Source organism: Hesperophylax consimilis, chromosome 12, assembly GCF_061612785.1.
Source record: "Hesperophylax consimilis isolate HC1 chromosome 12, BYU_Hcon_1.0, whole genome shotgun sequence".
Taxonomy (NCBI): Eukaryota; Metazoa; Arthropoda; class Insecta; order Trichoptera; family Limnephilidae; genus Hesperophylax; species Hesperophylax consimilis.
In genome coordinates, this window is record NC_142847.1 from 35,307,397 (window position 1) to 35,334,023 (window position 26,627).

General features: G+C 39.1%; 1 protein-coding gene across 1 annotated transcript in view; it reads right to left on the reverse strand.

Moving 5' to 3' along the window:
- Nucleotides 1-26,627, reverse strand: part of Hel89B (histone acetyltransferase 1) — a 90,312-nt gene that overhangs the window by 28,147 nt on the left and 35,538 nt on the right. The window contains exons 7-13 of the mRNA XM_089637603.1: nucleotides 26,190-26,370; nucleotides 25,189-25,388; nucleotides 24,521-24,616; nucleotides 23,410-23,586; nucleotides 13,975-14,237; nucleotides 10,789-11,350; nucleotides 4,235-4,384 (exon numbers count right to left, since the gene is read on the reverse strand). Coding sequence (XP_089493729.1) covers nucleotides 4,235-4,384; nucleotides 10,789-11,350; nucleotides 13,975-14,237; nucleotides 23,410-23,586; nucleotides 24,521-24,616; nucleotides 25,189-25,388; nucleotides 26,190-26,370 — 1,629 coding nt within the window. The remainder of the gene's footprint in view (nucleotides 1-4,234; nucleotides 4,385-10,788; nucleotides 11,351-13,974; nucleotides 14,238-23,409; nucleotides 23,587-24,520; nucleotides 24,617-25,188; nucleotides 25,389-26,189; nucleotides 26,371-26,627) is intronic.

Below are 26,627 nucleotides of genomic sequence, written 5' to 3' on the forward strand. Positions count from 1 at the left end.
GTTTTGTAACTGTATTGTATTTTGATATACATACGATGGTACATTGTTATCTGATATTTCGTCTTCTTGGAAATGATCAACAAACAGATTTACAATATCAATGGTGCTATTTGCTATTTTGCCATCGTAATGCATTGTGGGAGGGTAGTCAGTACCTTCATTGTTTAATTTTTTAAGAAAGTTCCTCAGGTTTTTTGATCCTAGGGTTTTTTTTCTCAATGGAGGTGATGTGTGCTTTATAGCACAGTTTGGATAGTGATTTGCATTTTTATCTCGTTTCTGAAAAGTTTAAGTAATCGGTTTGGTGAGTAAGTTTAAAAATTTTATGTAACTGTTTTTTTTTGTTTGAGTAATAGTATAAGATCTTTGGAGAACCAAATTGGATATGTTCTATGTTTTGGTATATATTTGGTATATATTTGGTATATATTTGGTATATTTGGTATGTCCCCTCACATGAGATTTTATATTTTCGGAAAATGTATGGTAAAGTTTTTCTAGGGTTTGTTCAATGTCATCATCAGTCAAAAAGGTCCAATCTGTATTAGTGAGTTGATAGTTAATAGAATCGTAATCGGTGTTTTTGAAGTTGAGCGTTGTTTGTTTCAATGGGCGTTTGTTTGGGTACATATTTACTACAATGTGTAAGGGAGGATGATGATTATCTACCAGTACGAGCTGATCGTTTGACATTTCAACACATAGTTTAGAGAAGTTTGAAAGGGCTACATCTAGAAGGCGATCACATTCATTGTTCACATTTAAATAGTTGATCATATCTATCACTTCACGTGCTGGGTCATTAGAACATTCATTAGTAATATTGCCACTGTCACTGGAGTTCCACTTCAAATTGGGAAGATTATAATCGGCGGCGATAATTATTTTCGAAGTAGGATATTTTGACATAAGGAATTCAATGTCGTCGCAATGTTTCTTGTAAGTTTGAATGTCGGAGTTTGGCGGTATGTATATAGTTGTAATGATGATTTTTTCCTTGGGGGTAACAATTTGTACAAATAATTGTTCCAATGAAGTATTTTGCGTGTTTAGTTTTTTGGCTGATAAATTTTCCATTAATGCTATCAGAACTCCACCTCCTCTGGATTTAGAACTAGATTTTGAATTTCTGTCACGCCGAAATATCTTGTGGTTTGTAAAACCAAATTCTGGAGATTTTATTTCTGGGATGAGCCATGTTTCGGTTAGGATAAATATATCGTGTCCATGTAAAGGTACTGTTGTTTTTAGTTTGTGTAGTTTTGTACGAAGTCCTCGCGTATTCCGGTAGTAGATTTTAGTCACGTCTGGGCATTTGGTCCGGCATTTTCGGCTATTTAGGTCTAGTTTTTTGGGACAATTTTTAATATCTGGTGATCTGGTGAGAGGCACTAAATGAAAGTCAGTCGTGAAGGTCACAGTGTTTATTTGTGAGTCAGGTAGCCGTGATGAGAGTTGACGTAGGACTGGTGTTGAATTCTCCGGATGCAGGCGTTCATGGTGCATGGATGAAGCGCTAGTCAGATGTGCTGGAACCAGGGCGCTATGATCCGTTGTAGCGCTGGCCAGGGACGGCGGCCGGGGCCAAGGCGCTATGATGATGTCCATAGTTGAATACGGGCGGAGCCGGGGATATTGTCCTAACGCGCGAGTAAGAGGAGCGCGGGTTAACACTCGTTGAGCCTTGTTAACTGACGGCTGATTGATGACTGACTGACTGCTCTCTGCTTCGGGCTTATTTATACGGTACAGCCGACGGCGACAGTAGGTAGGTGAAATCGCAAATAAAACAGAGACACTCGCTCAGACTGGGTCGTACTGGAACTTTCGTTGGCTCTGCTATTACGCGTAGGCGATAGGCTAGAACCTTCTAGCGAGTTGGCGTAATGTGCCAGACTGACTTGCAACGTATTGTCGTAGGTAGGTCGCGTTGTTTACGATTAATTTTCGGTAGTAATTTGCAAGTATCTAAGTAGGTCGAGCTGTTTACTATTAATGAGTTAATTCTGGATTATTCTCTTGACGCCACAAATTTTATGGTGAGTCCGACTTCGCCTTCCTGGGTACGGTTCGCCAGAGTTTGCCTGAGATCATTAAGAAATTGCCTTTGTAGAGGAGTTTGGTCGGAGTAAATTTTATATTCAGTGTTTGTCAAGGTTATATTTTTTTTACGCAATATATTTAAAACATTTAAGGGATCATTAAGAATGACTTTCATTGGCCGGATTTTGTTAGATTTTACTACACCAATGCGGAAAACGTCAACAGAGTTTTCATCAATCGTGTTATCGATTCTATTGAGAATTTTTATTATTTCCGTCTTGTCTTATTTAATTTGGTCAATGTGGTTCATCGTAACACTTTCGGGCACATTTGTGATGATTAAGTTTTTTGCTCTCACCTTCCGTTCTTCCAACTCGTCGGCTGCTTCGCACATCTGGGCTATTTGTTCCCCACTAGGCAGGGACTGGGGCGGAGGCTGGAGTGGCTGGTTCTTCGATATGTGTTGATGCGTCTTAAGTTCTCCTTCTATAAAGCCCATTTTGGCAGCAACTAGACTTTTATTTCCCAAAAGTTCCGAGAGTTTAGGGGACAGTTTTCCCATATGTTCTTTGGTGAATTTGTTGCTTGGATCAGTTATAGTCATTTGTAACGAATTTATGATATTGTTTGCTGCAGTAATAAAAGAATAGGCATCGCGGTTGTCCATGTTATTTCACTAACTAACTAACCATCACGCCGTTTCCCCGCAGGGGTAGGCAGAGAGGACGAACCGCCAAACAACTCGGTCTTGGCACACACTCCTTGCCTCATTCACATTCATACATTGTCTCATACATACTCTTCTATTGTTCTCACTCTTGACATGGCCCGACTCAAGTATCTGATTCACTTGGTCGTGCCATGTCTTCCTCGGGCGTCCCCGACTTCTGCTACCATTCACATTTGCATGTTATTTCAGAGAGAAAAAAAAGGTTTTGCGGCCCTGCTTTGTGCTGGCGCTGGTAAATGATTGAAATGTTCATAAACAAGGCACACACACACACAACACACACCGACAAAGTTCGGACTGAGTGATTGACAGCAACTCAGGTTTTCAAATTTATATTAAAGTTAACACAGAGATTTTGGAATAACTTGAAACACTTTTATTGAACTGTTATTGTAATTCCGTGTGTATGGTGTAATTATGGTGCTTTGTTTAATTTTTTCACGGAACGAATATTGTTAGGTAGCCGTTTTGAATCATAAGAATAACAATAATGCTACCACACGCCACCGGTGTCCTGTAGCTGCAGCTGTTGACCGGCCCCCCTTTGTGATTTCGCACTCAAGGCAACCACACGTACCCCGAGCATGCCTCGTGCGGTCCGCGGAAGTTAAAACCAAATTCAAAAGAGTGTCCAGACTAAAGATCTGGATACTCGCCCTAAAATTACTATCTTCCAACAAGGATTGAAGTATAAACTGCTGACTGGATTTCTCAGCGAATCTAGTCATGCTGATTCATGTTCCAACGTGCTCGCGACACGTGACACAAAATGGCCGCCTCACCACGCATCACCGATGGAAGAAACCTATGTAAGCTAGATCTTTTTAACCCCTATTCATGTGCTATGATAAAATTAAGTGCCGTTTTCGTAATATAAATTCATAGGTAGAGAGTTCGTAATTAGGTAGAATAACCATGTACCCATATAAGTATGTAATGCTCTGTGTTGATCTCCTTTGTGTTGATGTATGAAGCCCTACCATAATATTATATCCTTGTAAAATATCAGTCTCTTGTCATTATCAAACTCCTGTTCCGCCCTGAGTGAGTCGATATCGTGCCTTGATGTGAGCTAGACGTGGATTGATGTAGGTTGACTGGTACTCAAACCCGCATCTCGCCTTATTTTGCACTGCCACCCTTCGTGTACTGCACGAACACGTGCCCATTATGTTGCCCAGGTGCCCTTACACGGGGACCAATTTATGTAGCACTGGCCTCCAATGAAAAGGGGCAGCCTGCCCATTTATATAGCAATATGTTAAAGCTTCGTAGTTTTATGTATAATGGAAAGGACATTGCAAGCTGTACATATTTGAAATGACCAAGAAATTCCAAATAGAAAAAGCTGTGTAATTTTCGTGATGCCAGAGTCACGGGAATTTTCAATGCTTCATTCAATCACATATATGATTTTTATAGTTAAGATATGATATTATGTATTTAAGGAATATAACTTACGGCCAGAAGAGGTTTAGAGTGAATAAGCTGTGCGGGATCGAAAGCTATCTTGGCCGGCTGCATCGTCAGGCAGAGCCAAGTAGATACATATGGACATGCTGCGTGCAAAAGAAGCTCCAAGCACGAAGACTTCACTAAGTTGTTCCAAACCTGCAAAAAGGTTATGATGAAAAAATTATACATATCTATCGTGATTTATTTTTAGGTTAATATGCAATGTTGCGCTTCCTCCTTTTTTAGCCAACGTTTCGGACAGTGTTACAATGTCCATAATCAGGGCAGATCTGTGTAAGGATAGACACTGTAATGCTGTCCGAAACGGGCCGGAAACAAGGCGAAACTGTCCATCAGGGTAGATGTGTACAATGATGGACACTGTAACGCTGTCCGAAAAGGGCAGGAAACAAGGCGAAACTGTCCATCAGGGTAGATGTGTACAATGATGGACACTGTAACGCTGTCCGAAAAGGGCAGGAAACAAGGCGAAACTGTCCATCAGGGCAGATGTGTACAATGTTGGACACTGTAACGCTGCCCTAAATGTTGGCTAAAGAAGGAGAGAGCGCAACACGGCATTATAACTCAAAAATAAAGCACAATAACACTTTTGAAATTAGTAAAAAAGTGTTGATCGTGTCATAAAAAAACAGTTTACAAGTAAACTTACTTGAATTTTTAAAATTAACCGTATTGTCTTTTATCCAAAATGGTCATGAACGCCAGACAGTTCAATATTAATAACAATTCGAATAGACTTAGGAAGATTGCCGTATCCAATAGGCACAGTCAAAAATATAATTTCCCTGAGATATTCTAACGAAACTACTTTAGATATATACTACAGTAGATTATATACCATTTGTATAAATATTTAAACACAATATCTGATAAGACCCTACAAATACATCATTTTATAGAAAACAAATAAGTTATAACGAAATTAGAATCAGCTGGCGGACGGCGTCACCAAGAGTTATTAGAACAATGTCACATCATGAGATACATGTCATGAAGAGGATGAAGAGAAACCGATTCACTTATGGTTCCACCACTATGATACAATGATTATTACTTTTAGGGGCCATTTTCCCCACTGTGGCAACTCGAGCACTTCTTCGACGGTGGGGAGCAGATTTTATGTGTGCTGAAATCACCACCTGAAGAATATATAAAATTTCTCAAACAAAAATGTTTACGGACCAGTCTTGCACCTATCAGCTGTCTAAACACAATGTGATTTAAAAATCTCTCTAGATATATAATAATTTATAATACAGAATAATAAAAATAACATATCTTAATTTGAATGTGCGTGGCCGTTCAATTCTTGCTGGGGGATTTTAAAGTCTGTCCGCAAACTCAATGAGATACACATATACAAGTGCGCATGCGCGGTAGGGCGGAATTCGTAAAGAACCAATCCCAATGCACTAAATACGAATTTCAAGCGAAAAAGCTTGGTGATGTTTCCTGACTGCACTGCGCAAGGCCAATGCTCAGTGGCTTGAGGAACTTGAGATCAAGTAGTGTGTGGTCTATTATCGTGAATGTATGCTTTAGTAAACTTCAAGGAAGGTCACAGAGCGGACGTCAGTTTTTTCTTAGGAACTTTTCTAATTTCGAGCTTGAAATAATTTTATGTATTATGTGTGTCGTTGCTTATCCAGAATATATAATGTGAGATATCGCGCTTATTTCTCGCCAGCGCCGTCGCATCTGCTGCCGTAATCTTGAATTTCCCGCCTTTCTTTTTGTAACACCCTTCAGTTGTCTATTGTCACCTTAGCAGTTGGCGTCCTGAGACGCCATCTTGATTCAATTTTGGCGTTTTTTCACCCACGCCGGTCGTGTAATTTTCGTTTGGGATTGTTTTAACGAAAAGAATATCTGTTGCTACCCGCAAATTGTCGTAAATTATTATGAAAATTAGTGCTAAGTGATAGTGCGAACATTTTTGACAGTTATTAGCGTCTTCATTTTGTGCACGGGGTTAAAATGGCCTCAGACAAGGACCATGTAGAAGATGACGTAACCTCTAAACGACGTGATCGAAAGAGGCGACGCCGTTCAATATCAACAAGTTCGTCGAGCTCGCAATCTAGCGGTTCGGCGTCGCAAAATAGTAGGCGACGCAGGCGCACGAAGAGACGTAAGCGGAATGACAGACATCTGCTCAAAAGATTAGCATGTCAAGTCAAGACCCTGCAAGATTTTGTCATGGACAGGTCAACGCAGGAAGCCACTGTCAGCACGCCAAGTATAGTGGCACCCTCGCATGCATCTGGGAGCGTTTGCTCGTTGTCGCCTGAAAGGCAGTATCAGATGCCGGGTCCCTCTACTGTTCTGAAGGAGTTTGCAGCGCCAAAACCTTCTGCAACACATCTGGGTTTGGTGGAGAATCTCCAACGCTTCAACTCGAGCGAGTGGGCCAATGTCCGCTACGCATCCGCTTTCAAAGAATATGTAGCTGATCCAGGCTTCAAGGAGCTGGAGGTGAACTGCGAGGTGCTGGCATTTGACTCCGCCTCACCAATATTTCCGGCTATGGAAAAGATGCTGGCTGCGGTAACGCATGCCTCATTGAAGCAGAGAGAGTGCCTTCAACAGGCTCTCCAAAAACTGATAAAATGGGGAAGCAGTTCAGAAAGTTCTCTGTCAGGCGAGGCTTTAGAGGAACAACTGGACAGCCTGTTAGGAGAGGACTCCGAGTTTATAAAATGCTCTGACGATATCTTGCAGATAACCTGCGGAAAGCGAGCTGAAATCATTCAGTACAGAAGGGATAAGATTTTGAGCAGCTGTAAGACTGGAGTGGAACAGAAGCTATTCAGCAGAATTCCTCCTTCTTCCACTCATCTTTTTGGGGAAGAAGCACTGTCCGCACAGTTGCAGAAACTGGGTGGTATAACAAAGTGCTTTAGTCAAGTGCGCCTACCTCAGGGTAGCCACTCGGCGCACAACCGCCCTTCAACATCTAAGGAGGTTGTTGCCTTTCCCCCCAAGCAGACATCAAAGGAAAAGATGGCATTTCCCTCGTTTCCCCGGCGGGCAGACCACGGGCGAGGGGTAGGGGTAGGGAACAGAAGCGTGGCGCGAGGGGGCAGACCTCTCGTGGCCGCTTCAACAGATGACTATCAACCATTTCGGGCCGGTCAACTACAGGATTATTGGATAGAATGGCGGACCCTAGATGCCCCAGAGACCATCTTACGTATGATAAGGGGATACCGCATACCATTCATCCGAAAGCCCTTGTTGATAAGTCCAAGCCAAGCTCTCGCAAGGAGATTCAAAACAAAAGTAACCCCGGAAATGACACTCGAAATAAGAAAGATGATGAGAGATGGTACATTGGAAAGAGCTGGCGACAATGCCTCCTTCCTATCAACACTTTTTCTGGTTCAAAAGAGCGACGGCTCAAGAAGACCAATCTTCAATTTAAAAGCTCTCAATTTAGATGTAGCTTGGAAAAAGTTTTCTCTGATATCTCACCACAAGGTCCCACACTTTCTTCAAGCCAACGATTGGATGACAAAAATAGACCTCTCACAGGCCTACTTCCACATACCGGTCGCAAAAGCTCACCGTTGCTTTCTGAGATTGTATTACGGAGGCCTTCACTTACAGATGACATGCCTGCCTCAAGGCCTGAGCAGTGCACCACAGGCCTTTGCAGCCATCACAAATTGGATTGCAGAAATCCTGCGGAGACGGGGTATCAGGATCATTGTGTACCTAGACGACTTTCTCCTGGCTCATCAGAACAGAGAGGTCCTCCTCAGTCAAACACGAGAAGCTCTTCAATTATTGGAGCGGTTAGGTTGGTCGGTAAATTTCCAAAAGTGTGTCCGTCAGCCAGCACAGTCAATGGAATATCTAGGAATTGTTTGGAACCCCCATCTGAATCAGAAGACCTTAACCGAATACAGACGACAAGGTCTTTGGAACTCACTTCAGAGCCTCGTGACAAAGGGAAGATGGACTCTGAAAGAAGCTCAGAGTATTTTAGGAAAGTTGAATTTTGCTACCTTTGTGGTCCCCAGAGGTCGACTCCATACTCGACTGATACAATTACAGTTGCAGTTAATGCTGAAGCTGACCCCTCAGCAGAAATCTCCGATAAAGAAGGAAGTCTTGTCGGAAATGAAATGGTGGATGAACAACTTAGATCATGTTTCAACTCTTCATGTTCCCAGCCCAACACATTTTCTGACCACAGATGCGGCGGATCACGGCTGGGGAGCCCTGATCGACGATGTACCTCTGTCGGGTTGTTGGACAGACAGTCAGAGGGGGGGACATTGCAACATGAAGGAGATGACAGCAATCTTAAATGCCTTAACATCTCTGACTCAGAATTTGAGAAGTTCTTCGTTACTCATTCAATCAGACAACAGGACAGTTGTAGCCTACTTGAGGAACGAGGGAGGCACCAAGTCAATGGGTCTCCTTCATCTGACATTTCAGATTCTCGCGCTTTTGGACGAGCACAGAATCTCTTTACAAGTGCAGTATTTGCCGGGACGCTACAATGGCCTCGCGGATCATCTATCCCGAGGGATGACATTACCAGAATGGCACCTCCTACCCCCAGCGGTAGGAGCTGTCTTTCACAAGTGGGGCAGTCCAGTAGTGGATCTATTCGCTTCTTCGAGGGCTCACGTCGTGGATCAGTATGTCTCGATAAATCCCCACGACAAGAGAGCGATGTTTCACAATGCGTTCAGCAGGAGTTGGCATTTCCCCTTGGCATGGATCTTTCCTCCCCCCTGCTTAATGCCACGAGTGCTGGCACACCTGAACAAGTCGTCAGGGGTGTATCTGGTTGTAGCCCCAGATTGGCCAAAAGTGTTTTGGTTACCAGACCTAAAGAAAAGAGCCCTAGACCAACCTCACATAATACCCATGTTGGTCGACAACTTGATAGACTTATCGACAGGACTTCATCCTCAACAGGTCCAGAAGCTCCAACTACAGGTGTGGAAGATTGGGGGTGGAGTGAAGCATTGAACGATTGGTCACAGCAAGAGAAAGCTCTATTGAATGCGGGTTGGCGCAAATCTACGCTTTCAACTTATCACATGGCATGGAAGAGCTGGAAGGAATGGTGCTCCATTAACAATACCTGTCCTAATAACCCTTCGGGATCTCAGCTGGCACGGTTTTTAGCATACCTAAGAGTGAAAAAAGGCTTGGCTCCCAGTACCATAGCGCTTCACAAGTCTGTAGTGTCGGTTTTGTGTGACCCCAATGGCGATTTGAGGACTAGCAATCATCCCTTGGTCAAGCGAGTGATGAGAGGTATAAGGAATTCTGTAAATGAGAAGCCTAGAACATTTACTTGGGATCCAGGACTCTTGGTGTCTTGGCTTTGTAAAAATCCTCCAAAGGACCTGACTCTTTTCGAAGCATCTCGTAGATGTGCTGTTATTTTACTACTGGCGTCAGGAAGACGAGTACATGATCTGACCTTGCTACATACATCTCCTGATAATCTTGTTGACAATGATGATCACATTATATTATGGCCAATTTTTGGTTCTAAGACGGACACCTCTACACATAGACAGTCTGGTTGGAAGCTTTGCAAAGCAGAGGATTGTAATATAGATCCTATATTTTGGTTGAGAAAACTTATGTTCTTGAGTGAGAACAGGAGACATGAAGCTGGTGTTGAATGTCTGTTTATTTCCACACTGGGGCCTGCAAGACCAGCCTCAAGAACTGTTATTGGTGGATGGATTAAAACTATTTTGAAGGACGCTGGGATTGACGCCTCCCCTGGGAGTTTGAGATCAGCAGTAGCCTCAAGGAGTTGGCTGGAAGACTGCCCTATAGACACCATTTTGGAAAGAGGAAACTGGCGTTCAGAAAACACTTTCAAGAAATATTATAAAAAGCAAATCAGAGTTCTCAATGTTGAGGTGCTGAATCCCCCCATTCACTCTCAGTCTTTGACTAAGTTATTTCAAGCAATACAGTAATAGTCACAATTTTGGCTTTAGAATTGTCACCAAGCGATAACAAACACTTCTCACATTATATATTCTGGATAAGCAACGACACACATAATGATGGAGTTTTACCTACCATTAAAACTCTTATTATGTTGTCTTGCTTATCCAGAATATACTTAAGCTCTGCTTGGTGAGTCCAAATTGAATCAAGATGGCGTCTCAGGACGCCAACTGCTAAGGTGACAATAGACAACTGAAGGGTGTTACAAAAAGAAAGGCGGGAAATTCAAGATTACGGCAGCAGATGCGACGGCGCTGGCGAGAAATAAGCGCGATATCTCACATTATATATTCTGGATAAGCAAGACAACATAATAAGAGTTTTAATGGTAGGTAAAACTCCATCATTATATTTCTGTTACGTTTAAAAAATTCTTTTCGATTTCGGAAATATCTGGTGGGGACAGAACCCATCGCCCCCTATGAAGAACCGCTACTGATTGATAGATTCAGATACATGGGGAGAGTTGAGGAACCGTAAGACATCACCAAGTGTTTACAGGAGCTATGCAGATTAATACAATAAAAACGGTTTACCTCTTCTGCTACAGCCTGAATCTCCTGTACATGCTCCACCAGCACCCTTTGAAAGACATGCCTGAGGGCATCCTGAAGCAGCTGAGGACTCCATCCACTTTCGTCGCCATCCTCAACCACCTCATGCACCAAATCTTGCAGCCAACTGACACAAATCATTGCACCATTGGAGTCGTACAACTTCACATCACCTAACATTTTACACTCGTCTTTGATTCTATCACAGGAAACTGCCACAACTTTCTTTAATTCTGTATTATTCTTATCTATTTCTGAATTGTCTTTTTCTACTTCTGAATTGTTTCTTCCTAACTCTGGTTTGATTTCACCGTTTTTTGGTTTGGTTTCGTTATTGTCATTTTCTGCTTTGATAACTAATTCTTCCTTAGTGTCTAGATCAGTCTTGGTTTCTTCGGGGGGCTGGTGGTGGCTTGTGGTGGCAATGGAGACGGGGCAGCGGGTGAGGGTGCGCAGGGTCTGCAGGGCGGCGCGGCGCACTGAGCTGGTGGGGTGAGACAAGTAGGGCCATATCCGAGGCACTACACTAGCCAAATATTTGGGGCTGGAAAAATAACACAGACTTATGAAACAGAAATGATATAGGTGATTCTTAGTAACTTAAGTTTGGTGAAAAAATATTGTTACCTTCATTGGTATTTTTGATAAGGTTTTGATTAACCCCGGACTGAAGTAGGGATATTTAATAATTAAATGACAAGTTTTGACATTTTGCAATTTGGGATGACTCAATCCCACTATCGTTTTAAAGCAGGGGTACTCTTGTCTCTTATACAGGGTGTATCGGCACTAACCCGACAAACTTTAACCAGCTATTCCTTAGCACATTTGGAGTAAAAAATGTTATGTGCACTTTGCTGTCCGGTAACGTTTTTTTTTAATAAAAAATTAATTAAACATATTTTCACCACATGTCACCACTGTTTTATCCTTTGTCAAAGTTTGAAAGCAACGTCGCAACTCAACTCGCGTGTCGCTGCGAACGAAGCCCGTATTACATAATCCAGTACCAGAAAATAAATATTTTATTTAACAATAATGATTATTCACATTTTTCGTATGCGAATCACTGATTGTCTTCTTGTATTGTACACATCAGTTTTATTTTTGTATCTAAATTGTTTCACCTCTGGAATGCTCTGGTTTCACCTCTTACGCGTTTCACGTATTAAATAGTCTAATTTTGAAACTAAGAAACTAATTAGTAGGTTTCCTGAATTTATAATCGAAGTCCAATAATTCTGAGCACTTTTAAAAACAATTTTCCTCACTTAGGTACTTATCAATAATAATAATTGGATTATTTGAACAGCGCCGTTGTTTTTTAAATCACCGTAAGTGCTCTGTCAAAATGTTACTTGCTAGGCTATCCTACAACGTATATTTTTTAATAAATTTAGTTATTTATAACTTCGCGGAATGTGATTTAGGAATATTATTGCTTATGTTAAAAGCCTTCCAGAATTACCGGAACATAACGAGCAGCTTGACACACTTAAGTTATTTCCACTAATTTGAAGGTACAAAGAATGTATATTTTTAAAAACAATCCTGATGAATCAAAAAACGGTTCATATAAAACTGCTGCGCAACACACTCACACAAAGGAAAGCACTCACACAAACGTCATGACTGCATTGGATTGACCATCTGGCAAATGAATGCTGCCAGATTGCTAAGTTATTTACATAATAATTATTAAATTTTATTTAAAACATCGCAAATTTTTTAAAAACTCGACAATAAATTACAACTATAATTTAAAAAAATATTCTTAACCCCACGCTTTTTCGTAATTGATTAATTAATTCAGAATTTAAACGTTGCTTGAAATGACTAGCCGTATTTGATGACCAGATCTGAATATCCAGGTACTTCCTCACCTTCCACTCCTTCCCTTAGCCATAAAACTTTCCCCAATTCAACATAAAGTAAATAAATTGTGTAGATATATCGGATGTAATGAAATGCATGATAATTAGACCCCAAAATACTTAATTATTCAGGGAAATAAACCCCTGAGTCATCAGTTGGAAATACCAACGACATTAAGTGAAATTTTAAACAATGCAATAATAGGAATTAGCAAATAATAATTTACGACAATTTACTCGGAAATCAATAAAGCCAGGATAATAAAAATAGAAAGTTATCACTTACGTCGTCTGTAAGTGGCTTCACCACAGTTTGATAATGCCGTCAGAAGGTGAAACAGCTGTCACGCGTAATAATAATTACAACTAGCAGAACTTGTTTATAAACACACTGTTTTTATAAATTTAATAATAAGACTGTTAAAAATTTAAAAAAATCTCTAAATTGAAATGGAGTTCTACAAACTAAACTTAAAATCAAATAAATTTATTGCGAAGGTTCAAAGTACTGTACTGTAATATTATATTAAATAATACTTGGAAATATTATAATAAATTTTTACGTGTTTAATTATTGTTTGAAGTCAGATTAAAGCGATTAAAAAACCCACCTGGCAATTCTTATTCGAGTTTCGTTGTATACTTACGTATTGGCGCGCTTTTACAATAACAATGGTATGGCATCATTCGTCTCATTTTTAACTATTATTATTTAGTGTGTAGGAAAGAGCGAAGAAGGTTTTCGACACACTTGCTTATAACAGCCCACACCAGACTTGAGACAGAATACGTGTGAAAGAGATGACAGTAGCACGGCGTTGCCAAGTACTTTACCCCTATACTGGGGGCAGTAACGGAGTGTGGAAATTTTATTTATTTTTTGTTTTTAAAAGAAAAAAAATGTTACCGGACAGCAAAGTGCCCATAACATTTTTTACTCATGAGCTCCTGTAGGTAAGACTGGTTTGTACGTTATTTGTAACTCATTTAACGCTGATTTGACTTGCGTTAGCTAATGCAAAATAAACAGACTCAACCCTCAGACAATACTATATGCAGATCTCAATGATTGCAATGGGTTGGACAGGTCAAAAGAATGCCAAATGACAGAACAACAAAATATGACCAAGCGCAGAGCCAGACTGAGAAAGATGTGGATAGACTGCGTGCGAGAGGAATGGAGCAGGACAGGAAGAACTGGGGGCGAATGAAGAGCATTAGTGGAGGCCAAAACACACCCTGGGATGTAGCGCCATGATGATCAGACAATATAATATAGCAAACATATAGTTACCCCAGCAAGGCGTTGATCTCCGGTTCAGCAAGCAGGGCAGCCAGCAGCGCCATATAGCAGCCACAGGCCGCCGCCAGTTCGTCCTGCCCGGCCAGCAGACGGCGCAGGCGACCCACAACAGCGGGCAGGGCGGCCGGCAAGGCCAGAACCAGGGAGCGGGCACCCGGCACTAGGGCTGCCGCGGCCCCTGCTGCCACATCGTCCACGGGGTCCCAGAGGGCGCGCACCACAGAGGGGAAGGCTGCCGTCTCTTGGCCAAGCTCCTGGAAACATCATTTTCAGTTAATATTAATCTGCTAAAACATGTCAGGGTTTGTGCTGAGATGCCTAGGAGCGCTATCGTTAATATGATGAAACTCTTCTGTAATTATGACCTAAAAGTAAATTTAAGAATCAGAATGATTTTTTGGTAAGGTATGGAAACTAAAACACGAATACACACGGAAAAATAAATTTTTTAAAACATTTCGAAGAGGAGTGATAGTTAATCAGTGTCCAATATTTGGTAATGCTAACTTTGCATCTAGAAGTTGCAGATTTGAGACTTGACAGACGGGAACCAGGGCCGGCCGTGAGACGGGGGGCCAGACCGACAGGCCTGGCGTTGTATTATCATCACCTTGGCACCTTGGCAAGTCGGTGCACGGACCGAACAAATTATTAGACGGAAACAAATAATATACATGGTGAATCTACAATACTTTTAGTAGTCTCACATCTCAAGTACTAACACAATATACCAAAATCTACCAAAATATCAAATTGACAAACTTCAATCAGTGTTTAATGCAGCAGCACGGCTCATAACCGGGATCTCTAAATATTTGCACATTTCAGAACACCTTTGTAACCTTCACTGGCTCAAGTGCCCTGAAATAATCCAGTGCAAATTGTGCTGGATGGTGTTTAAATCCATCAATGAAATGGCCCCACCCTACATCTCTGAACTACGCGTCCCGGAAAACACTGGTCTGAGGCAGTCAACTCTTAGATGAGCAACATCAGCCATAGGCAGACTGATAGAACCTAAGCGCAAGCCAAATACTAAGTTTGGTGAGCATCTGGGCCGAAGGCTTGGAATAAACTCCCTCCAGAACTAAGATCCATAACAAGTCCAACAGAATTCAGGTCTAAACTAAAAACTTACCCTTTTAAGCTGACATACCCTTAAATTAAATATACCATTCCTGAGAGAAAGTAAATCTCCTAAATCCTGTATCTAAATTTCGCTAATAAACAATTAGTTAATGTTAATTATGTTTTAATCTCAAGTGACCTACCAGGTAAGTATGGTACTGTACATTATCTCCATATGTTAGTAGATCATTGTAGAAGTGTATTATATATTTGTACAGCACCCTTGAGGTGTTTTGTACAAAAACGGCGCTATTTAAATCATCCAACTATAATTATTATTTTGGAGTCGATTTTGTGGTATAATTTTTTTTGATTTGAGCTTTCTTTATTGAGTAATCGAGCCCGAAGTTGGAAGTTTTTTAACAAATTTGAAAAAAAATCCGTCGCTAGGCGTTAATGTCCTTTAAAATGTGTCGAAGCGAAGACTCGGATTCAAAAGATTTTTCAACCCTACAGTTGTCGAAATAAAGAAAAAGTTTTTAAAAAAATCTAAAGAATAAATTGAAAAACCAAAGGAGTTTTTTTGGGTTGTGTAGATTCACTTGATTCCTGTTTTAAATACCAGTTTCCAGACAATGTGTATGTAGTGTATTTTTTTCTGTATTGAAATAGAAATCCGGAAGTTTGGTCTGATTAGAATGAATCATACAATGTTTTTTTTTACACAAACTCCACACAGGAGGCCTTGAGAAAAGTAATTTCCTTCAAATGAAATCAGGGACCTATGTCATCTTTGGGAATGCTGTGCTACATCACATTTGGAGTCGATTTTGTAGTATAATTTTTTTTTGATTTGAGCTTTCGTTTTCGAGTAAATCGAGTCGGAAGTTGATTTTTTTTTTGATCAAATTCTTATAAATTATTACTGAAGATCAAAGTACCCAACTATTTAAAAGTAAAACAAATATAGAAACCCGGATTTAAAGCATTATTTTGACATCACCCTTCATTTAATCCGGTGTAATCATAAAATATTTCTGCTTTGCATATAATATTAATATTTGTTGTTATATATAATATTTGTTCTTCTAATATTCATACCTATCTCTGACATATTCGCAAAATATAGCGTTCTCTATTATGTTGGGTTATATTAACATATGAAGGAAAGAGACGCACGATAGTTTTCAAAAATACGATTAGTCAAGGAACTGAAAATATCTAGATACAGTAGTGCTCGAACCAACGTGAACAAGGTTAATATTATTTTTTTAATAATTTATTTATTTGTATAAAGTACATTAACTAATAAGAAATATGTCCAAAATTGGCTTTAATAACTTCTTGAACTCATTTGGAAATGGAATTAACGAGTTTTTTCAATTGTTGCCTTACAAATTGCCCAGACAATTTCAGGAATTTGAAGGACAAGAATTGCAATCCAAGTAAGTGATATTGCTATAATTGAAAAAATAAAGATCCGTCTTTGATTTGTGGTAAGGTGCGTTACCTTGTTAGAAACTGCCAAACCTACTACTTACGACTACTTCGTAACCCACTATGACTACTTCGTAAGTTCAAGAGCTAATCTATCTTCCAAAAGATTTTTATATTGTGACACGTGTTACCACAATCTACATATCTGCCCTGATGATGAACGCTACAATGCTGTCCGAAACGTTGGTAAAAAAAAAAAAGTGAATAAAGAGAAAGCGCAACACAGCATACTGTCCAAATAAACTTAGCAGATGTATAGCAGATGCAGCACCTGACACCAGTGTATATCCAGATCCAGAACAACTACAACCAGGTACTAGCAAAAATCAGAGTGAATCATATTTTAGTGTGAACAATATTGCATCTTCACCATATATTACTGATAAGGATAATTTTAAACAACTAAATGATCAAGTGAAACGGTTCGTAAACGAAAACGGACATTGTAATCCCTTCTTTCTTAAACGACAATGACAGTAGATCTTTCCTAGAAAAACATTACTATATTGTTTCCAAGTCTGGCGTGAAACTTGAACGTACATGGCTATCTTATTCCTTAATACTTCAGAAGGCGTATTGTGAACCATGCTGGTTATTCGCAAATCGGGCATCTAAAAAATACAAAATCTCAAAGGCGCTTGTCATTAAAGAGTCACTTTTAAGATTTCATGAAGTTAATGACCAAACTGCCTTAATTTTTTTAAGCATGGTATCAAAAGATGGAATATCTAATCAAGTATGTATTATATCTGATAAAGAAAGAGAGTCTTCAACTTCGATAACATTAAAAACATTGAACCCTACTAGATGGTCAGGACGTGATGATGCTATTTTTGCGAGTTCGGTTTGTTGAAGTTTGTTTGTTGAAAACAATTGTTAAATTGCAAATCGGATGAAAGAAATGAAGCTATATAAATCAAGAAGAAGATCGAGAACTACAATTATATTATGTTATTGGTTTTCCATTGCAAAATTCTACAAACTATCGATGCAACCTCTTAAAATTTCAGTCCAAAGTCATCGATCTTTCAAATGCCTTAAAACGTTTGAAAATTTGTCTGGAAGAATTGGAAAGGTATCGACGTGAATTTGAAAATTTAAATAAGAAACAAGTAGTGTAGCAGAAAAGTGGTTCATCAATCCTGAATTTTCTAAAACCCCTCAGAGGAAGGTGAAACGCCATTTTGTCATCAAAATTTTGCTCCTCTCTCCAAAATCCGGAAAGGTTGTTTAAAGTGAACATTATTAATCAACTGAAATCGCGTTTCCTTCCAATAAATGAAATTGTTTCCAATTTCAGTGTTTTGCAACCTGCCACTTTTTAACCTGCAAAATTTAAATGACACATCTCTTTAAAAAAGCTCTAGAATTTGTTGATATATATTAAAAAGAGATATCTGAATCATTTGCCAGGGAAATTCTCAGTTTTCGGCCCACCTTCAGAGACGAAATGGAAAAGGCTTCGTTTATCAGAGAACTTGCTGATTTATTAATAATAAAGAATCATTTTATGTTGTGCAGCTTTCCTGAAGTATGTACTGCATTAATGTTATTTGTTACAATACCTACTACAGCTAGTGCCGAAAGGTCATTTTCGAAACTAAAATTAATAAAAACATATTTAAGAAAGTTAATGGGACAAGACAGGCTACGTAACTTGGCTATTTTGTCTACTGAAAATTCAATGACCCGATCTTTGAACTTTGATGACGTTATTAATACTTTTGCGGGACAGAAAGCTCGGAGAAAAGAATTTTATTAATAAATATCTTGTAAAGACTAAATTGGAAATAAAAATGCACACAATATTAGTAATACTGTTAGGTAACTTCTTAAGTTATTTATAAAAAATCAATTACAACGCGACTCTGATTTTTACTGGGGGCCCCCGATGGTATAGTTTCGCCACTGATAGATACCTAAATAATTTCATGTAGTTCTTATTTATGTTTTCAGATTGATGTAATAGGCTATGGGAAAAGGGGATACCACCCTTCCATGGTGATCGTTGTATTGGACATTTGTGAATTTTTAAAAGAAGAGCATGAAAAGGGTATTTCTCACAAAATGTAACTTTCCCAAAGATTGCGTTGTATCAAAGGTAACTTTTTAATCCATTCAACCTAAAATAAATAATTTAAAAATAATCCCCTCTCTGCTTGCCTCTCCGTTTTCCGGAGAGGCAAGCAGAGAGGGGATGAATAGCCACACAAATCTGTCTTGGCACACATTCTTTGCTTCATTCATATTCATGCATGGTCTCTATATATATTTGACATGATCCCACTCAAGTATTTGAATAAAAAATACAAAAATACCAAATAAAACAAATTTTTCAGTAGAGAAAATGGTGGTGTAAAAATTACAAAATATGTATTCTAATAAATGTAAAATAATATTAAAATCATTATACAGAAGATTTTTTTCAAATTTGACCTCAAAAATTTAATTCTCAAATTACTCGAAAACGAAAGTTTATTTATTTATTTATTAAACGCCATAAAAGGCTTTTACAGTAATGTGAAACATTAGATTATAAGTACACAGTTCAGGGCTGTCAGAGACTTGACAATTAAAAATAACATTTTTCATTAAAATAATACATCCGTTAGCCAACACTATAAGACATCTGAAGCAAGCAGTTTATATTGATGCTATACATATTCATTTCACATATTTATTTATTTATTTATTGGATGATTTTTATAGCGCCGCTTTTGTGAGATATCACCTCAGGGGCGCTTTACAGTTAATGCAGATATTACAAAAAAAATATATAAATATTACAAATTGAAATTGAAATTAAGTTAAATAAAATGAAGTACAGAAACAGGTGACACGGAGATGGAGAATCTGCTGCAAGAATCCTAGGTGGTGAGGAAACTGGACCAGCTGCTGCAGCGAGAGAGTCCACCGCGTCCACCAACAGTGCCAGCACGAGGTTCGTCATCCATCCAGGTATGTGTCTGCTGCTAATAGAGCGCTGACACAATGTCCTCTCATGGATTCCAGACCTTGGCAGCACCGCTGTGACATTCGACGAAGATAGAGGATGGAGACTCTGCAGCAAGAATCCCAGGTGGTGAGGAAACTGGCCAACTGCTGCAGCGAAAGAGTGCACCGCGCCCACCAACAGTGCCAGCACAAGGTTCGTCATCCGTCCAGGTATGTGTCTGCTGCTAATTAAGCGCTGTCACAGTATCCTCACATAGATAACAAACTTTGCCAGCACCGCTGTGACGTTCGGCAAGTCCATCTCCTTGTACACTTGTTCCTGGTGATTATGTTAGTGGTGCATTGTCCCGCAATAAAAGGCGACGGACGGGATAATAAATCACCCTGGGCACTTGTTAGGGCTTTCAGAGTTTCCAAGAATAACATTGAAAACATCTGGCGTACCTACAGTTACCGATTCTCGTCCCAAGTTCAACTTCAGCGAATTTAGAATATTTTTAGCACAATTTTCGATTATTCATTTTTCGAAACACTGCACTCTAATCACATTACTATTAAGTTCTGATTACTAATTGGTAAGTTAATTTAAAATGTTGATTCACTGATTTTTTAAATAATTTCAAAGGGATGTTGCCTCGTTTCCCTTGAAAATACTAAAAAAAACCATAAAGCGGTTGGAGATGGCATGACGCGTCCAGCTGCCACAAAGGGCGCTAACTCAACATATATGTATATATGTGGAATGTATATGTATAGAACACCATACATATGTTACACATAAAGAAGAACATGTCAGTATGATGCAGTACAAACAGACATTTAACATTTCACAAACATATCAGTTACATTCACAACCAAGTATTTTTGCCTTGATGCAAGACGGTGAGGTTTTGAAAATATCAAAAAGGTCTGTATACGTGTTGGCAGTGCGGTGGAAACGCGCCAACGGTGAATGATACAAATAGTTAGTGCTATGATAGTGGTTAAAAAGATGGTGGAGTCGAGTTGATTTAACAGGGACACGAAAATTTATAACACTTAACATTTGAGGGCAGTCTATGAGATTGTTCAGTAATTTAAAAAGTATAAGAATGTCATTAATAGTTCGCCGGGTAGAAAGAAGTGGTAGATTTAGACCAGACATTAATGTATTATAGCAGATATCAATTACAGGCTGTCTCAATTTGAATTGAACGTATCGAAGAAATTTTCTTTGTACTTTCTCCAAGCGGTGTAAGTTACAGGTATAAATCGGAGACCATACAGGAGATGCATATTCTAGGTGCGATCTCACAAGAGTTCAAAGTTATATGACATAGACTCCAAATGAGACGTAAATTCGCCAGTTTCATACTACGAGTTGCAGGACATCTTGTATACTATTTATAATATTAATTTATGGTGTAATCCACATTCAGCATCGTCCAGTTTCAATAGTTTCTATCTATTCCAGGTAAAGTACAGAGTGCAGACAATGACAGTATCTTCTGAAGATCTCCCTGACGAAATTAATGGGCGTCACTGGATGATGCAGTTCCTGATGCAGCTGGAGGGGAAGATCCTCGGAGAGCTGAAGATCTATGCCAGGATTGACAGGAAGAAAGGCATCCATCTTCCACACAATTCTTAACCACTTGTTATTAAAAACTAAATATTAACCTCTCAGACAAAGACTTTTATTTACTTTGTGTTCCTTTGCGAACTGTCAAAACGTGAAAATTTTTGTGTTATTCACGAGTTTTGTTAAAAGCTTCATAATGGGACTTGGACACGGTCAAGCGGCTTGATCGCAAGCACGTAGTTTTTTTGTCTATTGTTGTCTATTGTTGTCTATTATTGTCTATGCTTAGCGGCTTGACAGCCCGCATCAAGCCTCTCCGTCAAGCATGGCCACGCCTTCCTGTGATTTCGTGGTGGTCTATGTATATGTACTTCTATGCCTTCCTGTCATTTCGTGACTCGCGGCAAAATGGAATCTGTCAAAGACAAAGCGTTCTTGGCTCTTACGTTAGCTTTATGTTTGAATAAAATAATAAAAAGAAACGAATTTGGTGTCAAGAATGGTACAAGTTAAGGTACCGCTTTACCCATGAGCATTTGCAAAGTGTATTACAGGCTACAGCTATTTTTTGTATGAATATCTTGTGCGGTATTCATACAAAAAATATGTTTTCTCCATTGAAAATTCAGAAAATTATTTATTCTACAGTTTGATTATTAATGACCTTGAAAACCGCTGTCATAATTATTAAAAAATACTAAAATACTTCCAAAAATTTTAAATTAGATGGATTTCTACAAATTGAACACAAAAACAATAACTAAGTACCTATTTTATAACAATTTTATTCAATTTATATCATTGTTTATGATACGTGATATTTATTTGTCTATTGTCGTTTGTCTATTCCCACAAAAATATAAATTCGCATCAAGCCTCGCCGCAAGCACGTAGAATTGCGCAATGCTTGCAAGCCAGCTTCGGTACACGGTCAAAATGCTTGACACAAAGTGCCATAGACAATAAACTACGTGCTTGCGATCAAGCCGCTTGACCGTGTCCACGTCCCTTAACTCACGTTTTGGGAAACGTAGCCTCATTCTAAAAAATGTTTTGGAAAGATTATGAAATTCACTATCGTATTGTTTTGTTATACGTAAATATTTGCGTTTCTAAATATACATTTTCTGAAAACGTCAAAAATATGTAAAAATCGCTGACCATTATTTCAAAGCTGTGAAAAATGTACTTTTTTTCTGAGTATCATAAAGAAATAACACTTTATATATTGAAGAAATATAATTAAAAACTATTAGTCACCTCAAAATATTAACCGTCCAAACTAAAATATTTTTAATAAATTATTTAGAAACGCAATAAATTATGAACGAACAAGATGACAGATCCAATCGACTTAGATAATGCACCTCTACATTCCATAGATATTCTTGAATACAGACGCGTAGCGTTATTCATTATCGATACTCTGTTTTTTAAATCATGGCAATCCGTATACTAGTGATGGAAATAAATCGATTTTTGTAAAATCTCGCGTGTTTGCGTGAAAAGACGTTCTAATGTCTTGACCGCTATTATCATATTTACGTCTTTTGACGTTCTAATGTTCTGAGTGGTTAATTCAGTCATAAATAAGAAGATAATATACTATGTACTTTAATACCCTTAATGGCTGTATTATAGAAGTTTATACAAGGGAAATCTCCATCGATCTTTCCTATAATAATCATTTTCCCGCATGTGTCAATTATGTTTTCCAGTTCCTTAATTCATTCCATACAAAACAAGTAAATACAGATCATTCTTCTATGCTTCGTTTTACCACATTAATCATAAAGCATGCAGTTTTTGTACTATTTTACTCGATTGATCGTTGCCCGCGTCCGTTTCTAACATTAGTTATCGTTAAGACATTCAAACACAGCGGTAAAAAGAGTACGCTCTCCTGAAGAAATAAACAAACAGACACGCTTATTATGCTATTTATTAATTTAATCACAATTTGACCAAGAGATGGAAAGGGTCGAGAATCAGGATTTAACAGGAATCTTTCAACTGTCCAAAATTAAAAATGGCACTGATCATCAATCAAATGTGACAAAACAATATTCTATTCATGCCTAGTATAGTTGGCAAAAGTAATACATACATTGTCATCATAATATTGTGGTGGGAAAAAGTTAAAACAGGATATAATTTATAATAGATAGTAAAGTATAATTTGTGAAAAAACATTAATAAAAAAAAAATTAGGTAGGAACTTCAGAAAGTTCTTTCCTTGAAAATGGAGGAAAATAATTCTGAAATATAAATATCACATTGTTACATTTGAATTTAAATGAGTGAAAATGTAAAACAATAATTTAACAATTGTAAGAAAAGTTTACCTGTTGTATAGCTATCAGGTACTTGAGCCCTAACAGGGCTCCGTGGCGCGCCTCCCAGTGCGGCTGGCGAGCTAGCAGGGACAGGGCAGAGGACACCTTGGCTAACCCCGGGGGACCCATGAGCGAGGCCGCTACACCCAGGCACTGGGCGCAGGTCTCACGCACCGGGGCTACCACCTACAATCAAATGGTGTTAGAACAAAGTAAATGAAAATGAAGTAAAGAGTAGGGAAAACACCATGTCATATTTGGTCCTAAGAGAAGAACTTACAAACATAAAGGCATTCACCTCGAGAAGTTCGTTGTCGCACACAGTCCATACACGTTGCTGCCGAAATCACAAGACCGCTGTTGCAACCAATCACAGTTGTATTCTCGAAAAATCAAAACCAGAATGTTTTCATAATTTCATTCACAACCAAACAGTTTCTGTAGCTCTCATTCTTTGTAGACTGTTTTGATTTAGCATTGAGACAAATGCAAGAGGTTTTAGTATCGCAGTGATGTTATTAAAGTAGCCAGTGTAGTTGCATCGGTGTGCATCACGATTGGATGCGTGTAGGTCACATCACGGTGGGATGTGAATCCAAGCACGGTGGGCTCGCAGCAAGTGTAGACGTAGCTGCAAGCACCCGTAGTACACTGAATTCTAAGACTGAGCTGTAGCGCCGTGCTTATACAGAGCCGCATGCGTCTTGTAAAGCCGGCAATGTTCCAGCAGTCGTAAGTAGATCGGTGCGCCTTCGACACTAGTCTAGCAGGTTCTTTGCGTAATGAGCGCTGCTCATAATGAAATTCTCTAACGTTCTAGGTAGCTCATCGCTACAGATCTAAAGCACATACATTGCAATAAAATGTCTGACACAAGTGACGCCATGTTTAAAGTCTCGATGACGTGTATGAACCTCCGCGCAGATGAATGGTGGTAGACTTGTATCGAGTATCGAATACTTGCTTATCCCTGTGGAAGAAAGACCTTAAATGTTAGATGGATCATGTATGGTACTCCCAGCAAGTACCGATTTACTCCCTTTTCAATAAGAGTTATGATGGGTGAAAAGGTCTGCGCTGTAAATCTTAGGGTTCACAGTATTTAAAAAATCTAAATTACCTGGTCAGATACAAAATCTCCAAATCTATCCAGAGCTAGGACACACAAGAGCCTCAGTGATATGTCTTCTAGCCAGCTTTGGTGCATTTCTTCCATCTAGAAATAATTATTCAATTTCAGTATCATTTAAAACATTACTACGAATCAGGAAATCTTCACTATAATATTTATTTCTAAGAAATAAACTTATATAATACAAAAATCTATAGATATGAGGTTAATTAAGGTTGCCAAAAAAGTTTCTTATGCTTAAGATGCTTGGAGTTTCATTATGTCTTAAAACTAATTAGTAGGTAAAGGAGACGAAGAGGAATATAGGATAAGGATAGGAGATGCTTCTGATATATTTCATAATCATGTATGATCGTATATCCTAAGAATGACTACTTTATGAAATTTTGTGTTATACTGCGCACGTATACAGGGAATTTTTTCTAATGTTGAGCATATGAAAAAAATCGGTTGGTCGGGTTGATCTTGACGGTTGTGAATTTTTATTAAATTGGTAATCTCAGGTGAGTCCAGGCCATTATGTATTTATAATTTTAAATATTATTGTTATAAGAGTTTTTGGCTGCAATTCGGCTAAAAGTATCACCCACTTATCTGATTACTGTGGAGATGATCTCTTATAGCGCCTCAGGGAAGGTAACACAGACAGTACTGACCTGTTTGGCCGAGGTGCCCCTCTCCCTGCCCGCACCCTTGCCCTGGCACTTAAGCAGGTCCCGGAGGGCCGTGGCGGCGCCGTGCCGCGCCTCCCACTGCGCACTGAACAGCTCCCCGGCCAGCGCACCAGCCCAGCCCTCCAGGGGCCACCACAGTGCCTCAGGGCCCCAGCTGCCGTCCACGTCGGGAACCCATTCGCCTGTAAACAAATCAAATTAAAAATATCATATTGAAAAATGTTGTACATCATGACTTTTGGAACCTGTCTACAGATGTAAATTGGTAACAAATACTAAATGCAGTTCTACTGAGTTTATTTCACACTGTAACCTTCAGGGTGAATATTGCCCTGATTTCTGATGAAAGCCAATTTTTTGAAAGGAGAAGGAACCAGAAAAAGAAGAAAAAGTTATTGAAAAACCATTCAAAAAATGTCAAGGGGATCAACTACTCTGTCGTGCGTATAGATAATCAGGAAATTTCGAGTTTAACCTTTGGAATACCAGACCCTTTTTGAGGGAAAGAAAAAATTAACTCTAAAGTGTTTTCAAGCGCAAGCAATTCTGATAAAAAAATTTATGCACTTTCTCATGATATAAAGGTTTAAAATCGTTTATCAAAACATTCCAGTTAGGGCGAAATTCCAATGCCAGCACCGCACAAACGGTTTGTTGGCGGGGAAAAAAATTCTTGTAACTGGTGCACCAACGGTTTTCCAGAGGTTAATACATACAAGAATTCCACATTATTGGACATTAGATGTTTCATTAGGGTTTCAGAATGATGGGTGGAAGAGAGACAGGGGGGTAGATCACCGCACGTGTGAACGGGAGATTGACCGTGTTTTTTGTATTAAAGAGGCCCGATAATAATTGTTTAGAATTAACCAAATTTACAATTGCAAGTTTAACAAGTGTCTTTCAAGTTTATTTGATACAATATTAAAACCGAGATACATAATATATCACAGTAAGATTGTTACTGGAATAATGTAACTTACCAAAAACAGGCGCAGTTTCCTCCGTGTCAGTCTTGAACCTCTTTCTGTCGGGTTCCAGTGCGGGGGAGCAGCCTCCGTCCTCCCCGGGAGCCCCACGCTGCTGGCGGGCTTTGCGGCGCGCGCGGTTCATCTCTCGGGAGCTCAGCTGCACACCAGCGGGGACCAGCTCGCTCACTGGCTTCTAAACACAGATGGTTTCAATTGAAGATTAACTTTCTTAAAATTTAATTTAATAAATATTTCAAAGGGTAAATTGTTACCCTTTGTGCTATGCATAAAAAAATCTTGTCTTAAAAACATTAGTTTACCAAAAAAATAATAATAAATATTTATTAAACTTGACAATCTTAACCACTCAGAACATTAGAACGTCAAAAGACGTAAATATGATAATGGCGGTCAAGACATTAGAACGTCTTTTCACGTAAACGCGCGAGA